Source organism: Homarus americanus, unplaced genomic scaffold (assembly GCF_018991925.1).
Source record: "Homarus americanus isolate GMGI-L3 unplaced genomic scaffold, GMGI_Hamer_2.0 scaffold16712, whole genome shotgun sequence".
NCBI classification, from domain to species: Eukaryota; Metazoa; Arthropoda; class Malacostraca; order Decapoda; family Nephropidae; genus Homarus; species Homarus americanus.
This window is the reverse complement of record NW_024757794.1, coordinates 7,341,918-7,363,030: the sequence shown is the minus strand read 5'-3', so window position 1 is coordinate 7,363,030 and position 21,113 is coordinate 7,341,918. Positions and strand designations below refer to the sequence as shown.

General features: G+C 37.3%; 1 protein-coding gene across 3 annotated transcripts; it reads right to left on the bottom strand.

Annotated features, from left to right (window-relative positions):
* Window positions 1–1,320: 1,320 nt before the first annotated feature.
* LOC121857688 (zinc finger protein 420-like) lies at window positions 1,321–20,490 on the bottom strand. 3 transcript variants are annotated; one of them, XM_042353762.1, is made up of 4 exons: window positions 19,172–20,490; window positions 16,839–16,936; window positions 14,809–14,964; window positions 1,321–6,636 (listed from the first exon to the last, which is right to left on the bottom strand). In XM_042353762.1, exons 2-4 carry the CDS (start codon window positions 16,855–16,857, stop codon window positions 4,496–4,498), a joined length of 2,316 nt encoding a protein of 771 aa, XP_042209696.1. In that variant the 5' UTR covers window positions 16,858–16,936; window positions 19,172–20,490; the 3' UTR covers window positions 1,321–4,495. The 3 variants fall into 3 exon arrangements, with proteins under 3 accessions (XP_042209696.1, XP_042209694.1, XP_042209695.1); XM_042353760.1 differs by having other exon boundaries at window positions 19,891–20,490; XM_042353761.1 differs by lacking the exon at window positions 19,172–20,490 and having other exon boundaries at window positions 16,839–19,084.
* Between the last annotated feature and the right edge of the window lie 623 nt (window positions 20,491–21,113).

The window sequence follows — 21,113 nt, the reverse complement described above, 5'->3', positions numbered from 1 at the left end:
AATTACAGTACGGGTACTTGTGTTGTATGCATATGTACTGGGGTTTCTTGTAATAATCTCCTCTATAATGTGTCATCTCTTGCCTCTGAAATTCAAGGTCAATTGAGAATTGGTTATTTGAAGTTTAGGGCAGTGGGTATTCAACTTCATGTCCGAGGTGGTCTATAAGCATTCTACCTCCTGCTGTTGAATTGAGATTTGCTCCTACATTAAATCTTCACTTATACTTACCCTTTTCTTTTTAACTCCACCCTTCCCCAAAATCAGGGGGATATACTGTAACAATTGGCATTATTGTCTGTAAATCACTTTCTTTACTTTTTACTTTTATCCACTTCACCAGTGATCAGCTTGTTAACCGCTTGGGCGGTCAGTCACATCTCTGTTATGCACTGTTGACAAGTACTGGGCATGCACTGGCTCCTGAATGTATCTGAACCTGCTCCAGTGTTGATCAAGTCTGGTCTTGAAACAGCTCACACTCAGTGCCATCACAACACTCTCTGGCAGGTTGTTCCAAGAGTTCACAACTCTCACTCCGAAAAGTTTGCCCTCACTGTTTTCTGAACTGATGGCTTCTTCAACCTTGAGCTGTGACCCCTTGTGGGGTGGACATCTGCCAGCTCCAGGTATGTACATTCAACCGAGTAGTGCCCCCCGAGATGTTTATACACTTCGATTAGGTCGCCCCGCACCCGTTTGTAAAATAAGCTAGGTAGTTGCAGGCATTCTAATTTCTCTGGGTAACTAGGTTCTGTAGAGCAGGCACCAGTCTGGTGACCTTCCTTTGGACATTTTCAATCAATTGACAGTCTCTTGTATACCTCGGGGACCAGACGGGGAAGTACCTCACTCTTGAAGATCGGGACAAGCAACAGACCATCCAGATATCTAAATGACCTTATAAGATCTACTTATTTCGATGCCTGATTCACCTTATCTTACAATGACCCGAGAACTTAAGTTCATTGTTGACATACACACCCAGGTCATTTTTCACATTTGGTCTCAATTAATGCAGTTTCCTCATCCTGCAATCTACTGGTACAGATAAATATGTTATCAAAAGTTGTATAGTACAAGGTACATCTGTTTGTAACACCAATTCGTCTGGAATATTTTAATATAATATGAAGCCACTTGGTTCAAAAGGTGAAGTTAAATGGATCATGTGAATTTTCTATAACATTTCTGCTTTGGGAGTTTTAGGAGTTGTGGTAGTCCTTTGGTCTTTTATTATCCATTGTGTTAAAGCTCTAGGGGGAGGGGGGGGGGTAGTTTGCACAGTAGGACTTGTTAATGGGGTTAAAAAATAAGTGATCACTAAAGTAATTTATTCTTGCACACTAAAAAAGTATATTTTTTATAACCATTTATATAAAAAAATAATCCTCTGAAGTACTATACTCTAAACAGTTTTAAAGCGAGTTTGGAAAATGATCGTAAAACAGTGAAGAAAGAGAAATGCAAAGTGTTAGCTTACAGTAAGAGAAAACTTTGTTCAGTATTGACTGTTGGGCAATATTGACTGAAAATATCTTTATAAAATTCACCATCCATATGAAAACTACACATGTGGAAAATACGATAGCATTGCACATACAGTTTTAATAAATATTTTGGTTCATACCCCAAAAGTCTTCACAGATCCATAAATTTAACAACAAAAACCAGTACAGGTAGTTTCCTTGTCTAATAGCTGAGGATACTAAAATAAACTAATAATAAGTACAGGAGGTCCCCGACTTACGAGCTCCTGCCGATACGAACGGTGTTAAACTTGAAATTTACAGTATTTTCTTTACCAGATGGCTTATTTTACTTTTATTTACTGTATTTTGTCATTTTATTTAATTTTTTGTCTTAAATTAAGTGATTTTAGATGTATGTATGGAATATGCTATGATATAGTGGGATTTTAAGCATTATTTTGTAAGTACAGTATGTACATAGCATGTGTTCCCACTTACATACAAATCAGACTTTAGAAAGTCCTCAGCAACGGAGCCCGGGGACCCCCTGTACTGTACACCTTGGTTGTGTCACTAATATTATATCACAATTCTGGCTCATTGCATGGATATTTATGTTGAGTGAACCAGCCTCTCAATACCAATCCTGAGTGAATGAATGAACATCTCACTTACTGAAAGAATTATTATTAATATATATTTTTTTTACAAAGATCTACTTTAGCAGCTAATAACCACTTTACCTATTTCCTAGGTATGGCATCTGTAGCAACAATTTCAATATAAAAGTTGACTGGTTGCTAAGTGAGTTGTACCACCATATGGATTACATTAAACCTGAAAGAAAAAAATTGCAGGCAGTGAACTCGCCAGTGTCGCAGCATGACTTGGTAGTTAGCAATCGCAATCAATCAACTCATTTATTGCAATTATCACTTATGTTTAGATTTTTCTCATAATCAATCTACTTTGGTTTTCCGGCTAAACAAAACACAAAGATTTCATTGCGATCATAAACAATTTTATATTCATCGTCAATTTAAAAATTAAAAGTTGAAGAGGAAATATACTGCATGCATTTTGGATTAAAACTATCAAGGGTGAAAAATCTTTTGTGTTTTCGAGATAAATTATCAAGAAAGTTCAACACAGCTGCATTTCATATATTTTGGAATAAACTTACCAAGGACAATAAATATTTTATGTTTGTTGGGATACTGGTAAATGTACAGTACTGTATCAAGAATAGACAATAATTCATGGACTCTACATTACAATATTCTGGAATAAACATATCAAGAACATAAAATAATTTGTATATTTTGGGGTAAAAGTATCAAGGGTATATATTTAATGCATTTAGGGATAAAAGTATTAAGAAGTATAACAACACTAGGTTATGGTTCATGTATGTTAAAGAAACAACAGTTAATGTGGCTCTACCAGTAACACTCATGATGGCTCAACTTGTTATCAGTCCAGCTGGAGTTTTTGAGCCATCAAATATTGGTCAAAATGACATCAAGTGCTTTAGCAAACCAACAACTAATATAAATTATATCTTAATTTCTTTGGTTAGTTTAAATACATTACAGTACAGTACAGGTACGTATAAAGGTTTCCAATAATCCCTTCAGACCAGGGATGGGTTGCACCATATCCCCCCTCTCTCATCTAAGAAGGCAAAATAATGTATAGATACAACAGAAGTGAACAATAAAATCAGACGATATGAAACCCCACATTACTTTCCAAACAGTGGCAATAGAGATTATATATTTAATACTAAAAGACTTAAATAGTTATATGGTAACAAAGCAAACACAGGGTCAGAGAGACAAATACGTATACTGCTGATATTTCTTCACGAAAGACTTTATAAAAGGCATGAAAACAGGAATACACCACCTATTTTTCTTTATAAGCATGTGATGTACTCGAGTTCATGCCTTTGATAAAGTCCTTCCCGACAGAATGTCAGGATTACAGTATATACAGTAATTGGCTCTCTGACATGTTTCCTTTCCTACCAAATAAACCTGTAAGACTTCTTCAGCCATAATACAGGGTGGGCGTAATATATATAAAGATACAACTTGGCCATCTATCACTGCTGTAAGAGATGTGATTTACTAGTTTATGGTAATACCCTTCCACAACAAGGCCCTAAATGTCACCCTGGCTTATCCCTGTTGCTTTTGGTGACCCAACATCATCACTTGGCAGCACAACCCTCCCCAGTGATGACAATCCTGGTAAAACAGATTTTTGTCTTCCAACTCCTACTTATTACACAACAATTTTCTTTAAAATGAAGTACTTGTACTCTGTACAGGCTATTTACTGAACAAGTTTTTTCATATAGTACTCCAAAGCTTGATGAAATGTACCCCTTTGTTTGTATCTAGATTTCTTATTTGAAAATCCTAATGAGACAGAACATATTCGAATTGGGGGTTTCTGTTTTATTGAGAGAATGAAGATTCACTTCCAAATATGGGAGTTAGCCTTTTAAAATAGTCAGTGTAAAAGTAGCCAGATATACAGTTGTTTTTCTCCATCTTTTGTATTGCACTAGGTGGCCAGAACCAAGAGCAAACAAATACTCTCCCATCTCTCTTCATGTCATAACATCCCCAATAATCCCTCAAAACCATGCTCTCCCATGAAATGCATATGGTACATGACAAACAGTAATTACAAAAGCACTTCTAGTATTTTGTAAATTGTCCTGGCCCAAATCATAACATTCCAGATATAAACTAAGATGGTTTATCTTTATGTAATAGAATTATTATACAGTACAGTACTGTACTTAAAATATAAATACAGTACTGCAAATACAAAAACTATATAGAGTAGTTTAGCATGTAAAACTTGGCACATAATAGCTAATAACATGGCTAATTCATTAGACATTATAATGACTGGTGCATATACTGTATGTTGTCCAGAAGAAATGCATAATTCAAATGCAGTACACTGAAGCAGTAAGTAACTGACACTTTTATTTTCCTGCAGAGTTAATTATCATCTGACATATGTGTCTTTTGTCGTGTGCTGTGTGTTCGTATCATGTGTCTGCCAAGGTTGTCTTTGCGGACAAATTTAGCCTTGCACAGTTTACATTCAAATGGTCTGTCACCAGTGTGAAGTAACATGTGTCCTCTGAAATTAGATGCACCAGAAATTTGGGAATTACATTCTTTGCACTCAATTTTGTGATATTGTCTAAGATTACTGGACACTTGACTCTGGTGGTCATACTCTTGTGAACCAAAGTTAGTCATCATCTTTTGCATGGGGAATGGCTTAAAGATTACATAGGGGGAGTTGTCACATACAGATTCAGCAGGTTTAACTTTTTTCTGTTCAATACAGCAGCCATTCTCTTCTGGGGACCCAACTGTCTGGGTCCTTTCCTCCATTTCACAATGATTACTTTGCATGAAAACGTCTCCAGCTTGAGTATCATCTAACCTTCCAACATCAATATGGTCAGTGGGCTCTGACTCAGTATCATGACATTCTTGATGTGGATGGTGACAAGAAGTCATATCCCGTATGGGTTGACGTGACACTTGCATTAGTTGAGAGGTTTGGTTGCATGTCATACCATTATACTCAAGACAAGAAGATGGGTTTCTGCCAACCATCACATTATCTTCTGGCTCTTTCTGGTTGTGCTCAAGTGTATGAGTTTGACAATGGAAGTACATGTTCTGGGAGTTTATAAATCTGATACTCCTCAACTCCTGCATGATGCTGAGAGGATAAAAGCCTTGTTCATGATACTGGGCACAATTTGGAGTTTCTATGAAAGTGTATGATGCTTCTGAATGAATCTGGATGTGAGTTTTTAGGTAACTTTCCTTCTTGAAAGTTTCACCACATAACCTACACTTCCAGCCCTCTCCTGTGTGTATCCTCTGATGGCCATCCAGGTGACCTTGAGTACTAAATGTGTGTCCACACTCTGAACACTTAAATGGTCTATCTCTATTGTAAAATTTCTCATGTCTTTTGAGATCTTTAAAGTTAAAAAATTCTATTCTACAGCCAGGACATTGATACTGATTTAATTTTCCTTGAAGAGACAAATGTCCTTGAAGATGTGTTTTAGTGCTGAATGTTGATAAACAATATAAACAGGTAAATGACTTAGGTTTGCAATGCTGAGAGTGATGCCTCTTCAGGCTTAAAACGGAGGCATATTTATGACCACATATTAAGCACTTATATGGGTAATCCATGGAGACTTGCTTTAAATGTCTTTGCAGGTGGCTGAAACTGGAATATTTCACTCCACATGCAAGACATTTAAATTCTTTTACTTGTGAGTGAACCTTTCTGGCATGTCTTTGCACACACTTAATATCTGAAAAGTGTAATGAACACAAACAACATGGTACCAACTTGGTCTGACTCTGACCGTGAACACGCTCATGATTTTTCCGATTGCTGTCCTGTAAAAAAGTGTGATTGCAATAAGAACACTTGAATCTGCCTTCAGTAGATTCAGCAGACACACACAATAGGTGTTCCTTTAAAAGCCTAGACTCCAAAAAAATTTGACCACACTCATCACATTCAAAGTGCTCTTCTTGAGTATGAGTCTTGAGATGTGACACTATCTTAGACTTCTGAAGAAATTGATGTCCACATTCATAACACTTGAAAGTTGCTTTGTTGGACATTTCTATGGAGTTTAGGCCATTTTGACTGTTCCCATTTTCAGAATCATTGAAACTCAACTCACTTATAGCTAAACACTTAGACATAATTTTAGTGGAATTTTCTGCAAAATCCAGCATCATTTGATTTCCTGCCATTTCATAATCCTGAAAAACTGTGCCCCTGTCAGCAAAATCTTGGAATGATGATTTAGTGAACTTTACTAATGAATTCAGTTCACTTTGACTCTTCTCTGTTTTAACATCTTTAAAAAATAATTTCCTCTTTGCACAATTTTCTTCAGTGTCCATTTCATCCTCAGTGTACCTAACATCAAAGTCATTGATATCCACATCACACTCAAAAGATGATCCTTCAACCATCCCTTCTTGATTCTCTGTCTCACAGCCATACAACTCTTTAAAAGTCCTCTCCCTAGGGCTTAAGAAGCTTGTAACTGTAACTCCTTCCTCTCTTGGTTCCACACCATCTGTTAAAGGAACAAAAAAGGTTAATCTGGATTAGGGTTTTTTTTTCTCTGCCAAACCTTTTCTTACCTTATGCAAGTGTCCAGAAACACATGCACAAATACAGTTAACCCTCACTTTACGCGGTCCCACATTCCGCGTTTCCACGTTTACGCGGTGCCCTGCCGGAACCCAGGATGCTCACATTCCGCGGTGCGTGTACCCCTTTACGAGGAGAGAGCGGCTGGCGAGCCGCGCCATTTTTGGATCCAAACCTCCCGCCATACGCCATGTTGTGTAAGCGGCGCGAACATGGTGCGCACAAGGTCGCCCAGTCATCAAAACATTACCAGTTCTTCACCCGCCACCCACCACAGCCTGCCCAAGTCAGTGATAGTGATAATTATGGTGAGGATATGGACTTATATGGACTTTGGGGAGTTTGACAAAGAGGCCCTGCAAGCCTCTGTGGTGGATAGTGATACAATTGATACAAGTGACACAGGTGAGGGCCAATAATCTGCCCTCTGCCTCGGAACCAACTGCCCATCCCCGTGTGCCCAGCCATTTTTTCTACTAATGTAAGTGTTAAAAAACCTAATATTATTGATATTTCTCTTAATTATTAATTGTGTGTGCATACCATCATAAAGTTAAGATAATATTTTTACTACAACATAGTTGTGTGTCGTCAAAACGTGGAGTTTGGGGATCGTCCCGGACTCCATTTCAATTAATCCCATATGTTATGTTATTCACTTTACGCATTTCTCACTTTACGCGGGACCCTCCGGGTTACATTAACCGCGTAAAGTGAGGGTTAACTGTACACACATTTTTCTGCCATTCATTCACATGCACATAGTCCACAAACTTCTCTCTTTGTACTAATCAGAGTCACTGCAAGGTTTTTAGCTACAATAATAAGAGTAAAGAATAATTATACAAAATCAAGCTTAATCTAAAAATCTTAAAGTATATACAGTACTGTAAACACAGCTCAACCAGTAACAACTGTACAGTGTGTGTGATGAGAAGCAGTAGAGTCAGCAGATATGAATGTCATTGCTGAAACTTACTCAGTGTCTTATCTGCAGTACTACAACACAAGATTGAATCAAACATTACTGAAGAGTACCTGAGCAAAATTATATTTCAGAGCAACGATAAAAATATCTTAAATTGAGTATTATTTTCCATTTTACTTGAGGGTACTCTCAATATTTTTAATACAGCTTACAACCTACTCGACTTACGACCTGCCTCAGTCGTACCAAAATTTTGTCAAATAACCATATTTTCGAGTCCCAAGTCAGTGATTGAGCTGTGTACTGACAAAATTTTCGTTTGTAATTCACTTTAAAATGGCTGGCAAGCTTAAAAGTGAGAGTTTTGTGGTGCTGAGAAGAAAAAGAGACACCCATTTTAGATTTTCTATGTACTGTATTCTTTAAGCATTTTCGACTTACGACCATTTTGACTTATGACCTGGATTTGGGTCCCTAACCCCGTCGTAAGTCGGGGGGGAGCTGTACTACATTTGTTTCTGATTATTTGTGAGAGGATTTTCCCATTATCATTTATTTGTATGTTTTTTGTGCATGTGTGTCTACACACATACACACACATATATACAATACAGGTAAAGGAAATTACTGTCTCTAGAATGAATGGTTCCCTGTCCCGGCCGCGAAAATGCCGACAACTTTAAAACTACCCCCAGACATTCTTGGGTACATGTGGAGTGTCATCCACAAATAATAGAAGACCGCGAAATAAAAATCTGCGAATTATCAGGGCGCACTCTACTATATTGTTAGGTGCTTTTGTCGAATATGGAATGGAGTTAGGCGAGTTAGCAACCTGCTGAGAGGGCGTGGAATAATTACTAACTGCTAATCCTTCCAGCATCATAGCCAAAAAAAGACTTACAAGTCTTAGAAAAATTAACACAATTGCCCACTGTTACATGCAGGGATTTTTCAACATAATAGGCTTTTCACAAATGTATATCATTTACCAAGAGTGATACCTTCAAGTGCTAATAACATGTTGATTTTGGTGCACAATTGACATCTACAGGGTGCAGGGTTTAGGGCAAATCAGTCTTTATGGGACCCCTTTAAAAACTGAATACCCTGTACTCTACATATATGCTTAATACAAAACTCACCTTCCCAAAAACATTTTCCCTACACCAGATAATAACCTAACCCTCTCTATGTTTAAAATTAAATTGATAATGAGGTCACTTACAGTACAATCTCAGTCAGGAGTTTTTTCAGTCTTTCAAAGTAATATTGAAAACATAAGACAAAAGCATATTGAACAGTTGGCCACAGAAATAAGTATACACACTGTAGCTGTAAGGTCCGAAAATGGTCTGGTAACGTTGAAACTGCGCCTCCAGACGCATGATGAAACTCAGCTCCCCCACCTGTTATCTCTAACTATTTTTTGTTTCCCTTTCTTTAATCTTTTATTTACTCCTCTTCCTTCCTTTACTAATCCAAACATCGGTGAAAAAAGTAGGGTAAGAGAAAAAGTGGGGGAGGAGGGGGGGAGCTGTAGATAACTGTAATCCCATTCGGCAACAAGTTTACTACCATTGGATACAATACAGTGGCCCCTCGGTTAACGAACTCAATCCGTTCCAGAAGGTCGTTCGTTAACCGAAACGTTCGTTAACCGAAACCATTGTTTCAATGGGTTTTTGGGTAATTGGTTCCAGCTCACCGAAAATTTCCTAACTTCAACAAAAATGGCGGAAAAATTTACTTACTTTGAGGTGTGTATGTAGAAGGCTCCTGGATGATGGTGATGATGTGCATTTGAAGTGGGAGGTGCAGGAGGAGAAGGGAGAAGAGAAGGAAGTGGAGGTGGAGGAGAAGCATTTTACTGCTTCTTGGAAGGTGAGTCACCTTCCATGAAAATGTCAGGAACCTCTGGACTGACAGATTCTCCACCATGAACATCCTCTCTCCTTCTTGAAGTGGAAGGCTGAGGGCTAGCATCTTGTTCCCTCTGCCTTTTACTGAAGAAAGTGTCAATTGTGGTCTGTGGGGCATCTGTCCTCCTCACCATTAACTTATGTTTAAAGAAGGAGACCACTGAGTCCTCAACATGACACAAAGCTAGTTCAGTTTTTTCCACTTCTGGGTGCTTTGAAGCCAGTTCCCTGAACTTCTCCCAGTGGTAAATCACATCTTTCAACTGTGTAGCTGACATATGGTCATCACTTTCAATTTCCTCCTCACCACTGTCAGCCTCTACCCGTAACATCTCATCCAGTTCCTTCAAGTCATTAGGAGTAAGTTCCTCCTCATGAGACATCACAAGCTCTTCCACATCCTTCTCCTCCACTTCAAGACCCAATGACTGACCAATGGACACAATCTCCTGGTCCAACTCTGTGTCATCCTCAAATCCCTCAAAATCATGGACTACTGATGGCCACAGTGCTTTCCATGAAGAATTGAGGGTTCTATTGGAGACTTCTTGCCATGATGACACAATCAATTTTACAGCCTCCAGGACGTTGAATTGTGTCTTCCAGAACTGTTTCAGTGTTAGTTCAGGATCAATGGAAGTTGCCTGATGACACCTCCTAAACATTTTCTTCATGTACAACTTCTTGAAGTTGCTGATCACATTCTGGTCCATTGGCTGTATGAGTGATGTAGTGTTTGGAGGCAAAAACAACACTTTCACAAAGTCAAATTTATACTCCAAATTTCTGGCAAGGTCAGGGTCATGACCAGGAGCATTATCCATGAGGAGAAGAGCCTTTACAGGAAGTTTATTGGTGGTTAGGTAGCTCTTGACAGAGGGGCAAAACACATCAATAGCCCATTCATTAAAGAACTGTCTTGTCACCCATGCCTTACGGTTGGACTTCCAATAAACTCCAAGCATTGTTCTTACCACTTTCTGTTGCTTGAACACCCTGGGGTTTTCAGAGTGGTAGACAAGCATAGGCTTCAGTCGGAAATCCCCTGAAGCATTGGCACCAAGCAATAGAGTGAGACGGTCTTTCATGGGTTTATGCCCAGGTAAAGAGGCTTCATCCTTGGTGATGAATGTTCTTTTGGGCATCTTTTTCCAGAACAGCCCAGTTTCGTCAACATTGAAAACTTGCTGTGGAAGATAATTTTCTTCTTCCATCAGTTTTTTAAATTCAATTAAAAACTTTGCTGCCCCTTCTTTATCAGCACTAGCAGCTTCACCATGCCTAACAACACTTAAAATGTCACTTCTTTTCTTAAATTTTTCGAACCAGCCTTTGCTAGCCCGAAAATCTTCAAATTCTGTTCCTGAAGAACTAGGTTGATCTGTCTTTAAATGTTCATAAATCTCCCTGGCTCTTTCACAAATGAAATCACCAGAAACTGAATCACCTTTCATCTGTTTTTCCCTAATCCAGATGATAAGTAACCTCTCAGTTTCTACGATTAGGGATCTACTTTTAAACACTCTTGTAGATTTGTCTCTCACGTTCACTTCCTTAAATTTGTCTTTTTGTGCAAGAATTGTCGACACAGTTGATGCCGACATGCCATATTCTTTGCATAGCGCATTTGATTTAATACCTTGTTCGTGTTTTTTTATTATTTCCTGCTTCATTTGGATTGAAATCACTTTTCTTGATCTCTTAGGCCCCATGCTGGATTCAAACAATGGCAACACGTATTTTTCAAAGTTAAACTAGCTGTAAATAAAGAATATTTTCTTTAAAATAACACTGCACTGCACTATATATTGTCAATATGTAAAATAATTTTCAAAATGACCAATAATTTGCTTGGAAACACAGAAAAAAAGCGTTTAGTTGAAGAGTGTCTCAAGCAAGATGTTACCTCCAGTGAAAACAGAGAGAGACTGACGCCTGTTTGCTGTGTTAAGAGGCTGGATGCCGCGCATTAAACTAGTCACTTTACCTTCAATTTTGTTCAATAATTGTTAAAATGACTAAAAAATTGAATATTAAACTTTTAAAATAATTGAATAGTATAAACTTCTTGATATTTACAAAAATAGTAAGGAATTTAAGCCCTAGAACCGATTAATGTATTGGCGGACTGATACTAAAGCTGGTTGCCCGGTCAGTGCAAGCGAAAACATGTTGAGGTCGGTTCGTAAGAAGTTCGTTAAGCGAAATTTTTTTCGTTAAGCGAATTGAAGATCCTTATGGAAGGCAGTTCGTTAATCGAAATTACGTTAACCGAGGGTGTTAAGTTAAGCGGTCACTGTATATTACTTGTAATATAAACACAAGACACTAGTCAAACATTCACAACAAATGTATTTATAACAAATATGTTGGAATAAAACATAAATTACAGGTCATTTTGTAATTTTGACTGTTCTGTTCAGGACAGTGTTACCAGATATTTTGTCTCAAACACGAACCGTAGGTGTATACTTATTTTTGTGGCCGACTGTACATGAGAATGTACCAAGGCTGTGCACTCACAAGGACTGACTAATGCGAACTGAAAGGAAGCTTTTTTGAAAGACACCAAACAGCTGTGTGCACTTCCCAGCAGGGTAGCCAGACATGCGACAAGTTTCACAGCCAACACTTGCACCATCTGATGGCCAAATTGGCCACACAGTTTTTAATTTTTGGCCAATATTCTGCCAAATATTTTTGATGGGAAAGCGTAAGGCTATTTTTACAATGCATATAAATTAAACAGTCCCCAATACAATATCTGCTCCAAATGCCTTTAATAAAACAAATTTTCACTTACAATTGAGAGCCCAGTAATTACATGACTATAAGATCCTATCTTCCCCAGGGTGTTGCTCAACGTCAAGAACATTTCATGACCCATAGCCCCAACAATGAGTACAAGGCCACCAAAATCGATGACAAATCTCGATCTTGAATCACTATAGAACCTCACAATAACACAAATATGCTCGTCTGTGGCCACATCTGTTGCTTTGTCAACAAGCATGGAGTACTTCTTGCCCTTTGCATCCTCTTTTAATTCCTCAAACAATGCTGGAGCAATTACTTTGGAGAGCAACTTACTGCACTTTGTGTGACGGAGTTGCAGATTCTCTATTTCACTTCCTTTACCATTCTTTTTCATTATTTCCCAAGATGGTCTAGACTTGCTGTTGAACAGTGGCAAGATATAGCGACAGTGAACTCTAACACAACTCTCTTTTTGTTTTCATTGTCCTGTTTCCATGAAGGGGTCATCACAGGCAGCGCCCTACACATGGATGTTGCAGTTACTCTGCTTGGGTGCCCTTTCAATTTTTCGTGATCTGCCAAAATTAGATGCTTTGGGAGCTATCTGTGTTCTACAAAGTATGTAATAAGCATTTTCACTTCCATCGCTGGCTCTACCAACCCAGACTTATTTTTCTTCCCATGATTTGTTAGATTTTCTACCACTGTCGTAGCTCCTTTTCAATTTACTAGTGGGGATTTTGAAAACTAGCTCTCAGAAACCAAAATTTCAGAAAGTACAGATGGCTTTGGTAGGTCTGTAGCTTAACCTGTATAACTGGACAAGTGCAGCCTGAACAAGTGAAATATGAGAACTAATGAGTCACATGTCAACACACAGCAACCTAGACTCGTCTTCAAAAGTATTAGATGAGAAATTAACTCGTACTGTATTTTACGAATTTTGGCCAAATAGTTTCCATCCATTTTTTCAAAGCTAGACATTTTTTTTTTCACAGCAAAATTTGCGTAATGTGGCCGTGAAAACAGCCACATGGCAATCCTGCTTCCCTGGACCAGACCCAGACTGGGTAGTCCGGGATGGGGTTATAGTTGGACCATCAAGTGTACTGTACATATGGTATGCATAAAATTTTCATTAAAAGTAATTTAAACTTTTTGTTTAATAGGATACAGTAATACTTTAATAATACAGAAAAGAACCTGCTGGTCTTGCACTGTACAGTGTACTAATAACTGAGGAATATACTGTACAGTACACAAGATTTCATTAAGCACGAAGTAGACTTGAGGGTAGACTCAACATTTTTAATACTACATTTGTTTCTGATTATTTGTGAGAGGATTTTCTCATTATTATTTATTTGTATGTGTTTAGTGTGTGAGCACGCACACACACACACACACACACACACACACACACACACATGCACACACACACACACACACACACACACACACACACACACACATACGGTATATACAATACTGTACAGGTAAAGGAAACTACAGTCTCTAGAACGAATGGCTCCCTGACCAGGCCACGAAAATGCCAGCAACTTTAAAACTAACCACAGTCATTCTTGGGTACATCCAGGGTGTCATCTGCGAATAATAGAGGACCACAAAATAAAAATCCGCGCATTAACCGGGTATACTATAATTAACAATGTAGACACTACCTGAAAGATGGACTAGTTGATCTTTGATTCTTATCTGTGATTTTGAGTTTTGTCTCAAATTTATTACCTGACACCTTGCTTTTTAAGATATTCCATTGGGTAAAGTTTTTGTTGAATTCCTTCACTGATTAATATGTCAGAGACAAGACACTAAAATTCGGACAGAAAGGCAGGTAAAGTGGCAAAAATAATTTAATTTGTAACACATACACAGAGCTTATCATGGGTGGCAGTGGCAATTACACCGCTCTTGCATAAATCTCAAGGTAAGCTAGCTGGAGAAAGACTGATATTATTGGAGATAACTTTAATTTTAAAACTTTATCCTCTTTGCTACTAATCGGTTCAATAGCCGCTTGGGTGGTCAGTTACGTCTCTGTTATGCACTGTTAGCAAGTAGAGGGCATGTACTGGTTCCAGGATGTACCTGAGCCAGTGTTGGTTAAGTCTGGTCTTGAATGAGCTCACACTCGGTGCCGTCATAACGCTCTCTGGCAGATCATTCCAAGAGTTCACAACCCTCACTCTGAAAAATTTACCCTGACAAGTTTTTGAATTTGTGGCTTCTTCAACCTTAAGCTATAACCTCTTGTCGGGTGGGCATCTGTCAGCTCCATATATGGACACTCAACTGAATAATGTCCTCCTATTTACAGGTCTTACAGCATGCTCTGATGTCCACCTTAGATATCAGGGCAGATGTGATCTAAGAATTAAAATTTTTATCCAAAACAGATAGTCCTTAAGTGGTGACCATCGACATACCATAACATAACTCTACTGTATATAATTCGGTCTAAACTAACCAAGTATTTGAGGTGAAGGTTTCTCCTCTCTGGTGTGGTCAAGGCTGGTAGATGCCTCTCTGGTATGGTCAGGACTTGTAGATGCCTCTCTGATGTGGTCAGGACTGGTAGATGCCTCTCTGGTGTAGTCCTGGCTGGAAGATGCAGCTTGGAGATCTGCACAAACAAAAATGAAGACTGAAAGTGAAGCCTATGATAAGAGAACCACAGTTAGACACCTTAATGCAAAGTTATGAACATATTTAAAGCTAATGTCTGACTTTACAATAATACGCACAACCAGGAAACTACGGCCTCTAGTAGCCCAGGCATTTAAAAACAAAACCTATTAACTAACTTAAAAAAAATAAATACATCAGAAATAACTAAGTATTCAGCAGCATCAAAAACAGATTGGGTCAAAGAATTTTGAGACATATCAGAGGCATAGGTGTCTGGATGTTTGGAGTCTTTTATCATAGAGGCATGAGACTAGCAACCTTTGCCCATAGTATTTGTGTTGCCCAAAAGACAAAGATGCTATGAAGACTGGAGTACAGTGGAGTTGTCAAATGTGTGTGTGTGTGTGTGTGTGTAGGTACAGTCTATGCTAATATAAGAAGAAATGGCTAGATTTATGTTGACTTAAAAAAATCTGGATATTCAAAGGTATAGAAGAGGTGAGCATGAAACTACAGTAGTAAGAAGAGTGTGTGAGAAAGTAGAAATAAAATAAAAATGAGGCCTTGCTGCTGAGTGACAAAATGTGGGGTTAAGTGATGGAATATACAGCAGTATGTACCAGAAGAAAATGGGACAGGTTAAAAATATGGTACTAAAGATAGGGTATTGTGAGTACAATACTTAGGTATTGTGAAACAACTAAATAACTGCACTAAAAGATTCTACGTGAGTGAGAGAGACAATGGTAATCAAGTAGGTGAGGCTCAGGAAGGTTTTGGAGTACAGGGCGTCCCCGGGTTACGAACGGGTTCCATTCCTGAGGACGTTCTTAAGTTGGATTTGTACATAAGTCGGAACATAGGCTACTTGCATACATACTTACAGAACAATGTTTAATATTCCACCATGTCATAGCCTTCAGTAAGTCCTTATATACATCTAAAATCACTTAAGACAAAAGAAAAAATAGAATGACAAAATACTGTACAGTAAATGATAGTAAAAAATAAGTCATCTGGTGAATAAAATCTGCAAATTTCAAATTTAAACCCCTTTAGTATCGGCGTCCGTTCATAAGTCAGGGACCCCCTGTACCGTACAGCATGAGGAAAGAATGGAAATACCGAATAGAGACTGGTCAAAATATGTACTGAAAGTGGATTGGTAGTAAAGAATACATGGTTTAAAAGGAAGGGAGTTCAAATGTATTCATGGGGGTACAGTATGTCAGTGGAGAAGATGAAAGGTTGTTTTAATGCATCAAAAGATAAAATACTGACATGTAAGTTGTGTTCAGAGGACCTGCATAAGGAATACCTAAGCATTACTTTGTACAAATGAGATAAAAGTGAGTGAAAGGTTCAGGATGAAAATGACCCTAAAAACTAATATTAGAAGTCCATAAATGTCACAAATCTTGTCTTCATTCACATTTTTTTTTCCACTCTTAATTCTCTTAAGTACTGTATACATACAAAAATTAATCCACATTTTTTTTTCCAACACAGCTCTTCACTACCTCACCCTCTGCTTGTACCATAAATCTTTCAGTGTTTACTCTACCATACACCTTCCCACTTATACTTAATGGGTAATAAATTTATACTTTAAATTTTTTGCATCCATTCTTTATTGCCTTTCCTTTTTTATAGATAAACTAAACATGCTCTCTGCCTTTCCTGGGGTACTTTTCTTTTCCCTCTGTTATACACAATTTATACCACCTTTATCATCTACAGTAGTTCTTATGGATAAATGAGTAGGTGCTATCAATAGTCTCCCCCTATGGTATACACACACACACAAGGGGCAAAAGACTGTCTTAAGTTATTGAGAAGCAGAATTTACACAAGCAGATGGTGACTAACAATAAAGGTTCTTGTCCATGATGCGTTCTGAGCAACGTTCTGGTATAGCGGAAGTATTGTGTGGGATTCCTCTCTTAACACCGTTGTCAAGCAACCTCCTGAAAAATTATATATAATCAGTAACATAAATTATTCATGGGTGACAATAAAGTAAAAACATTCTTGTAACTTATGTTGGAGTTCAATATACTGTACTGTACATCACAAAATGCAAAAATTTTCACATGGGTGGTTATATTACAGACAGTGCATCAATTACTCGTGTCTCCATCCTTTGGACTCTCTAATCGCAGAATTTTAATCAGACAAAAAAAATCATAATTTAGTGCTAATTGTCAATTGTATTTAAACCAACTTGAGGTTTGTGTTCTGCTGCAGTGTTCCACTGTGTACTGACTATAATTGCACCCATGGTAATTATGGCAACCAAAAAATTATCAATGGATGCCTTACCATCTCCAGCATCAACTAAACAATAAACAAAAAACGTAGATATAACACAGCAACAGATGCAGGTGAGACTGTAAAGAAACTCTTGCATGAATTTGAAAATGGAACAGAAGTAATAAGATATTGAAGTTATACAGTTAAAATGATTGACACAGGAATTGAAAAGTGGAAAAATATAAGGTCAAAATTTCTAGCATTACTGGTTACTTCAGTCAATTGTCAATTCTCATACATCTGCCAGTGTTAGTGGTACAATGGTTTCCTTGGCTGATTTCCAAAATTTAGAAAATTCCTAATCTAATTCATTTCCATTCTCAATCTTGTCAGACAATTGACATACTGTAGTACTACCTGTATATGTTAGTAACACAGCAAATAATAATAATGACAGTATTAGTGATTTTTCTTATTTTCTTATGGGGTATTTTACTATTCAGATTTTCAGAGAGCCCCATGTGCAGGTGCAGGGGCTAGATTATTATGCTCATGGTTATTTATTTTTGACCTTTTTCATCAAACACCTTCATCAACTAGATGTGTCTTTAGTTTTTCTTATTTTCTTCAGTTTTAACTAAGTTTTGTGTGAAGCAACAGGGATAAACCAAAGAGAGATTCAAGGGTCTTGTTGAGAAAGGGAAATGCCACAGTGGAACACATTGCAGCAGTTAACTAGAGAATGAAAGAGTGAATTATGTGTGAGTCTGTGTTTGCTCTTGATTCTAGCCATACTGTGACTGACCTGTATACAGGAAAATACAGAAAAAATATTAAAAAGACAGTTTAGAGAGTGAGAAGGAAAAGTCTTCAGCATTTGGTTCAATGTAATGGTAAAATATGTTGCAATATTCACTTGTAGTTTGAATTGTATTGATATAAAATTACTATAGCATTTGGGTTAGGCCTGTCAAGGTAACATATGTTGTTTAAATTTAATAAAAAGAAAATATAATGTAAACACAAACTTTCTCAAACCAGGCTACAATAAGTAAGGTTTACAGAGTCAGAAGATAAATGAAAAGGAAAAGTAATCAGAGACGTGACCGATCGCCCAAGCGGCTAACAAGCCGATCAGTGGCGAAGAGGATAAAAGTAAAAAAAGTAAAAGTAAACTTGTGGCAGATTTTGAAAACAGCCACAGCTTAATAAAACGGGACTGATTAATAGATTTATATTCCACATTTTTCTTTTTGTTTAGTAAAGGCACATAGATTATATACTATACTATACTAGTTGGAAAGGACTGCAGTGGAAGTAAGCTTATAATAACACTTTTGTACTGTATATACTGTACAGTCATTGACCAAATGGCCTGAATGTTATTGTTTGTATGCCTACAGTGTGTATGTATGCTGAACAAATGTGAACTTATATGACAAATTTAACAAGAAATATCAATCGACTACATGGTGAACTACTGAATCAGAATTGTAAGCCCAAATATTTCTTAAATTAAGTTTTTGAATCTAGTAAACTTCAAGGTATTATTATATATACTTGCAATGGAGAGTTTAATTATAAAATTGATTACAGGTATAAGTACTCTATAGATTTACTATACATGCTTGGCAACAAACTCAATTAAGCTCAGCACCAGGACAATTCACACACGTCATCAATTCAGTTGCGAGATTGACATAGAACTTAAGAACAGAGTACACTGCAGCGGGCCTATTAACCCATAATAGGCAGCCCCATTTACATCCGTCCAACCTATATTTGAAGCTTAACAGCACATTCGAGTTAATGATGATGTTCAGTAACTTGCTCCACTCATCCACTGCTCTATTTCCAAACAAGTGTTTACCTATCTTACGCTTAAATCTAAATTTGTCTAATTTAAAACCATTGCTACAAGTTCACTCCTGGTTGGATAGTTTAAGTACCTTTATTATATCACCTTTGTTTAACCCTGACTTCCATTTATACATCTCGATCATATCGCCCCTCACTCCACATTTCTCGAGGGAGTGAGTGCAAATTCAGATGCTTTGATCTGTCTCTATGCTCAAGGTTCCTAATGCTTGAGATTAGTCTTATCCTCTTCTGAATGCTTTCTATGGATTTCATATCCATTCTGTACTACGGTGACCGAAACTGAACCGCATAATCCAAGTGGGGTCTCAGAAGTGCAAGATGTTGTTTTAAGATAATGTCACTAGTCTTGTAACTAACACTCCTTTGTATGAACCCAAGTACTTTTTAAGTGTTGTTTCGAGCATATACACATTGCTGTTGATGGTTAAGCTTCCTACTAATCATTACCCCTAAATTTTTCTCATAATTGAATTTCTCTCAATGTTGTTCATCTGATATCTGGTTTCTGTATTTACATGTCCTAGGTCAAGTACATACAGTACTTTATATTTTCCCACATTAAATTTTATCTGCCATTTTTCAGACCACGCAAAAAATATTTTTAGATCTTGTAATTTTAGAGTCCTTGTTAGATTTTATTACACGCCCTATTTTAGCGTCATCAGCAAATTTACTTATGTTGCTGTCTACACCCATGGCTATGTCGTTTATATGATAAATAGTAATGGTCCAAGTACTGAGCCTTGCGGCATTCCACTTGTGACATTACCCCAATCGGATTTAGTACCATTTATGTTGACTCTGTTTCCTGATCTGTAACCACGCTCTTATCCAATTTAAAATATTGCATCCAATTCCACGAGCCTTAGTTTTACTTATTAATCATTCATGTGGGATCCTGTCGAAGGCTTTGCAAGGTAAACCACATCATGATCATGTCCGTCATCCACTGATTTGGAAACAGTTGGAGAATAATAGATTTATCATACATGAACGCCCACTTGTGAAGTCATGCTGGGAATCATTGCTCAGCTTGTGTTTCTAGAGACGATTTTCGAATTGAGTTTAAAATAATTGCTTCCAGCGATTTCCCCTACATTTGATGTTAAAACTGATCGGGAATAGTCAGAGAAAAGTAATCTATCTCTCTTCTTGGAAATCGGTATCACAGTTTCTATCTTCCAGGATTCTGGTACTACGCCCGTTTTTAATGACATGTTAAATAAGTTTGCTAAGGGCTTATCATGAAACGTAGCCCACGACCACCACAACATTACAGTAGTACTGTAATACTCCAAGCGGGTTTCTAACTTCCTACTAAAATGCAAAAACAAAGTAAATCAACTGAAAAGGGCACAAGTATCATCATTATTCATGCTAAGAGGATATATTTATTTTCCAAGTATATAAACTTAAATTTCATATAAAAACTTTCTGTTTTGAAATTATACAGATAAAGAGCTATTTACAGAACTAATTTTAACGAGCTTATATACAAAGTGATTAATGATTTCAACTTTATACAACGATGAAAATATAAAGTTTTAATATGGAACCTCAAATTATTTATACAAGTCAGAAATATATCCAAGAAACACGAATATTGAATTTATATGTGGCGTCTCCTGTTGTTTTAGCTTGATTTCGCATTTCTGGACAACCTCTCCAAATAGCATCATAACACAAGGCGTTCATATGTGCACGAATTTAATAAATAAATAAAATAGACACATAACCTTCACCTGTAGTGTAATATGGATATCCAAATGTATATACTATATTGTTACAGATTACCAAGACTTCATTTTTTTTGTGCCCATCACCGCGGTCACAAGTTGGAATGATTAAAGGTGTTTGTTATCCAGTGTGACCCTAGCAAACATACAGGTTTTCACCGGTGTTCTCTTATAATAACAAAGAAGGAAAATGAATACTTTAACAAAGTATATGATATGTAGGGCCTTTGTATTAGTTTTACTATATATATTTTTTGCATGATTTGGTTGACTG

Bases quoted from the DNA above. Each gene is read 5' to 3' on its own strand.
- LOC121857688 (XM_042353762.1), bottom strand. The intron at 6,637-14,808 runs GTTAGTTTAGAC...TTCCTTTAACAG, and splicing joins ACCTTCACCTCAAATACTTG to ATGGTGTGGAACCAAGAGAG.